Source organism: Saccostrea echinata, unplaced genomic scaffold (genome assembly GCF_033153115.1).
Source record: "Saccostrea echinata isolate AGI-Se365-2 ecotype Australia unplaced genomic scaffold, CSIRO_AGI_Sech_v1 ptg000009l, whole genome shotgun sequence".
In the NCBI taxonomy this organism is placed as follows: Eukaryota; Metazoa; Mollusca; class Bivalvia; order Ostreida; family Ostreidae; genus Saccostrea; species Saccostrea echinata.
In genome coordinates, this window is record NW_026889758.1 from 22,153,614 (window position 1) to 22,159,123 (window position 5,510).

The window sequence follows — 5,510 nt, forward strand, 5'->3', positions numbered from 1 at the left end:
TATCAAGCAATAATCACCTATCGGATTTTGAAATGAAAAAGTTCTTTTAAAAACCTTTTTAGTCCCTTTCGCATTCTCTTTTTGAGCGCGTTGACAGATACATTTCGATTATCCTTACATTTAGCTTGCTGATTGGTAATGGGACGATACATATCTGTTTTGCTTGTTTTGTTTGGAAAGAGAAAGTCGCTGTCTCCCAATCGCAGTAGTTTACCAGGAACTACTCTACTGTGAGTTAGTAACAAATAATTTGTGACTTTCGATTGGAGTTTCGAGCACTTAGTACAAGGTAGCAGTACTTTCAGTTTGAATTCTGCTGATCCTTCTCTTGTAGAGTTCGGATAAGAAGCTGTAACATTCAGCATCCAGTATCTCCCGATTCTATTGCTTGTATCAACAGCCAACAGAATAATTAAAAGATATACAAGAAGTCTTTAATTTAGAGAATAACTAGATGAAATCCCGCGCAAGCGCGGAGAATTAAATTTATACCACTACCGAACTGAACGGTAAGAAGGAACCGTGTTGTAACAGTAGAGTATCTAAGAATGACCATTCAAATGGCCAGATGCAGACTGTCTGTTCTCAAATGGAAGAGAATACATCACGCAATCAAACTATGACTGAAAGAAGGAAAACCAGAAATCGAGTTCGACATGGAATCTGTCGCATATGCAGTCTAAATACCAACTCATTATTGAGTTTATTTGCAAAATTTATTAATATATAAGTATAGATTGTAAGATGTGACTCGTATTACTAAACTTTACTTTGTATATTACTCACCTTTTTTATGGCAAACTGACACCTTCTGTTTCTTGATGAGACTCAACACCCATTCGAATAGGTGATATCACCTATTCAAATCAAATAGGTGATATCACTTATTTGAATAGGTGATATCACTTAATCATTTTGAATAGGTGATATCAATTATTCGAATAGGTGATATAACCTATTCAAATTATTTATGAAATAACAACTGCTCCCAAGACTATAGCCTTTAGTTCTCATTTACTTTCACTTTCGTTTTATAACTTACCATTCTTGCAGACAATTAGTTTTAAGCACCCCAGTAGAATTTGTTGTTTGTTTTGCTCACAAATTATATTTATTACACTTATCTATGATGTCCGTAAACTATATTTAGATTTCACTCGGATAGTTAGTATCGTACATTAAATTAAAAGTCTACCCTCATTTTCTATAAACAGCCATGAAATACACATTTTTTTATTTGGCCTAATAATATTCCATACATGATTGAGCTGTCACCTGATGAACCTTTAATTCTTTTCTATTTTTTATATGCTTTATATGTATATGAATTATAAGAGTAAATGTAAGTCCAAAAACTTATTTTGTGACATCAATTTCATACCTGTATTTGAGTTGCCTTTTTGAGGATATACTGGGTAGATTATTCAAAGTCGATGTACATATAGTCTTAGATGCTGCAGTTCTCTTGTACTTTAGCTATAAAATAAATCTTAATGTATACAATTGTGTAAGATGAAAGAATATTTGAAACACTGCATGAAACAGACCAAAACTTTAACCAAAATATCCTCTATAACATGCTCTCTAAACTGAAGAATATGGTCATATAATTGCAGTCATATGAATTTTGTTCAATGATAAATGCAGAGAGAATTTGCAGAATATATAATGAAAGTCTTATCGTTGGGATTGGGAAATAAGTACAGTCTCTTAATTTAGCTAAATAGCTTGAAATAGCTATATAGCTTTATTAAGCTATTCAAAATAGCTTGATTTAGCTATTTATATGCAGTTTTTCACAAAAATTATTTTGGTAAGAAATAGACAAAAAGTCGCATGTATTTGACTATTCATATATGTGCTATGGGCTATCGAAACAACAAGCAAAATCAAAGATAGCTCCAACTTTGCAACTTTTGATTACTTTCAAGCAAAAGATAAATTTCTATTATTTGAGTAACTGTCCACTACCTTGTGTGCATTGAGGCATGGATAAGTATGATTGCTTCTCATTGAATGTACTGAATTATTACCAATCAATTATCTTGTTGACCATAATTGGCCTCCTTTATAAATTCATTGAAGAAGTAACTGTATCAATTGCGTATGTAGCCCAAAAAACTTTTAGAACTTTGAGTACAAAGTCTCTTTTGTTTCCATTTTCCTAATTATCTCCCCTTGTTTAAGGGTCACAACCCTAGTTTTAGTATAAACGGAAGCCCTTGGCCCAAGGATACCCTGTGACAAAGACAATAATTGGCCAAAGGGTTCTTGAGTTATGGACCATATTCTAAAAAGTTTACGCACACCGCACAAATGGCCATAGCATTAGCTCTTTGGGCCTTTGGCTCAGAAGAGCTAAAAATGAACCTCTTACATTGATTTTTGGTCGATATTTTTTACAGTTTTTTGTATAGTTTTTTGATGAACAATGTACAGTATTTTCACCCAAATTCCTGTATTTTGAGGACTGCTGTACAGTATTTGGGCCTAAAAATTATCACATGTATGCAAGGAGATTTTAATGAGTGAGTTTTAAATGCATCAATTTCAGATGAGTTCAAGGTTGAGTATCATCACTGCACCAAGGTGCGACTTTTTGTGCCTGCTGAGAAAAGTACACATTTAAGAAAAAGTGATATAAAATAGCTAAATTAAGCTATTCTGAATAGCTTAATAAAGCTATATAGCTAAATCAAAAGATTGTACTGGACCTGATAAGTGCTTTCAAACATTGAATACTTAAAAAAACTAGACCTACTATCATGCAACAGCTAAATTTTTGTTGATAAATGAAGCGTATTCTGAACAAATTATTTACCCAAACAAAGGTGATGCTGTCACAAGATGACGTTCGTACCCATCTGACACTTACACTACTCCTCCTTAATCAGCTGGTAATAACATATTCAAGAAAAATCTATTAATAAATTAGTTGGAATGATGATAACAAAACTATTCTAATCAGATACAAATGTATAATATAAGACTTCTATTTCACCCAAGAATACCCAAGAAACAGGTGACATTCTCTGACTTGTTTACCTGTACTTCGATCGAAATTCTCCTCCTACTTGCTCGCACCCAAGCTTTTACGACACTCAATTTATCCATCGTAAGTCGGAGAACCCTTCGGCTTTGTACAACTGCTTAAACTTTCCTTACACGCTTTGTGTAAACCATAAACATGCATAACCCAATACACATCTCCATGTGTAAGGTAACTGGAAGTTAATATTATCGAAAAATCTCGCGAGTCACGTGACGAGACTTACAGACCCTAATGCAGCCCGAATTTGCTTGGTTCCAATGAAAATCTAGATAATCTTGAGGAAGGGAGCATTCATTATTTATTGTTGTAAGAAATGAAAATAGGTGATATCACCAATTCGAATAGGTGATATCACTCATTCAAATTGAATAGGTGATATTACTTATTCGAATAGGTGATATAACCTATTCAGCACGAATAGGTGATATCACCTATTCAAATAGGTGATATCACCTATTCATTTCCAATAGGTCATATCACCTATTCGAATAAGTGATATCACCTATTTGAATAAGTGATATCACCTATTCGAATAAGTATCACCTATTCAATTTGAATGAGTGATATCACTTATTCGAATAGGTGATATCACCTATTCGAATAGGTGATATCACATATTCGAATAGGTGATATCATTTTTTGGCAGTAAATACCAAAACGGCGCCTCATACAAAACTGTTTTACAATACTGTACGCATTGGTCCCGCAACAATCTTCACCCACCAATGCTACATTTTCTGCACCTGCGATACAATATATATATATATATATATATATATATATATATATATATATATACCTCTGTGAATTTTTTCTATATAAAAATATTACGAATAAACATGCTATTTTTCCCAAACAGCCCCTACCGTGGAATAGTTTTTGTGCTATTTGCCATGGTGAAATAGTCATTAAACTATTCACCGGCAGCATTCTCGCTTTTCATCTCGGAACTCCACTGGTTTTATACAGATTGTGACGTAACACAAGTAAAGACTGCTTCGGTATAATAAAACACTTATTTACTGACTATTCGGACAATAGCATGTTTATTGTTCCCCTCGACAGCAACTATTTCCCTCGGCTGCGCCTCGGGAAATAGTTGCTATCTTGGGGAACGATAAACTTGCTATTGTCCTCATAGCCAGTAAATAGGTGTATAATATATATATATATATATATATATATATATATATATATATATATATATATATATATATATATATATATATATATATATATATATATATATATATATATATATATATATATATATATATATATATATCACAAATACACGATATATGATATCTAAATTAGACATACCACAGCAATGTTGGTTCGATTTCTTGTACACGTTGATACCACAACAATCCTCAGAAACTGAATTATATGTTTGATTCCCACAACACGCTAAAGTTGTTGACGACCGGGAATATTTTACGCCATTGCAACAAATATGCGAAGATAAATTTATAGATGCTATTAAGATTAAAAGAAGAACATATCTTTAGTTATAAATACATGTATCTACACCAAACTAAAGTATCCTTTAAATATATATCAAAGGTGGTAACTTTCGGAGTACCTTGTCCACAACATTGTTCGTCTCTGGGGGCTCGAAAGTTAGTTCCTTTGCAGCATTTTTGTGAGAATATGGAATACAGCTCTTTTCCGCAACACTCAATAGGGTCTTCGATCTCTGAAGTGTTGTGAAGTTTCTCATCGCAGCATTTCATGCTTGAATTCACATCGTAAGAAGTATCACCACATAAACCCTCTGTCACCTGTATCACTCTGTCATCTTCGCAGCGGTGAGTTGTCGGGTTGAACGGTTCATCAAAACAGCAGTCCATACCACTAGATTTTAGAACTGGCTTGTTTGTACAACAGAAATGTGTTGATTTGTTGATCTGAATGTCGCCACAGCAAACCATATTTTCTACATAAATAAAAAATGCATTTTAATACACTCTGTCTTTCTCTCCTAAAGTTGATGTTTTTTAATTTTAATTTATGACATGCCTAACGGGCATTTTGTTGAAGATTTTAATTCATAATAGTAGTTTCTAACGTACGAGTTTCATTATAAAGTCGGCCGCCACAACACACCATGGAGACACCTTTGTCCCATTTATCTAGGAGTTCGTTTCCACAACAGTCAAACAAGGTTTTGTTATACAATTGATCTGCAATGAATTTTAAGTGTAAATCTGATAAGACACTCATGTGATCCTATTTTAAATATCCTAAATAAGTAAATAATTTCAACGATGATCAGTAATTTATAGTAAAAACTTGTACCTCGACAGCAAGACATTGAATCCTGTTTTCTAGAGACCTTTCCGCCACAGCAGATAGAGATATTTGGATCATAAGTTGTCAAACTGTCATTTCTATAGCAAATGTCTTTCCCATTGATACACGTAATTAATATCGTCAGGGTGACTAAAGAGAAAAT

At 33.2% G+C, this 5,510-nt stretch overlaps 1 protein-coding gene across 1 annotated transcript; it reads right to left on the reverse strand.

Moving 5' to 3' along the window:
- Positions 1-3,969: 3,969 nt before the first annotated feature.
- Positions 3,970-4,986, reverse strand: LOC133182535 (galaxin-like). Its single transcript, XM_061317382.1, has 2 exons — positions 4,638-4,986; positions 3,970-4,007 (listed from the first exon to the last, which is right to left on the reverse strand). Exons 1-2 carry the CDS (start codon positions 4,984-4,986, stop codon positions 3,970-3,972), a joined length of 387 nt encoding a protein of 128 aa, XP_061173366.1.
- Positions 4,987-5,510: the final 524 nt, after the last annotated feature.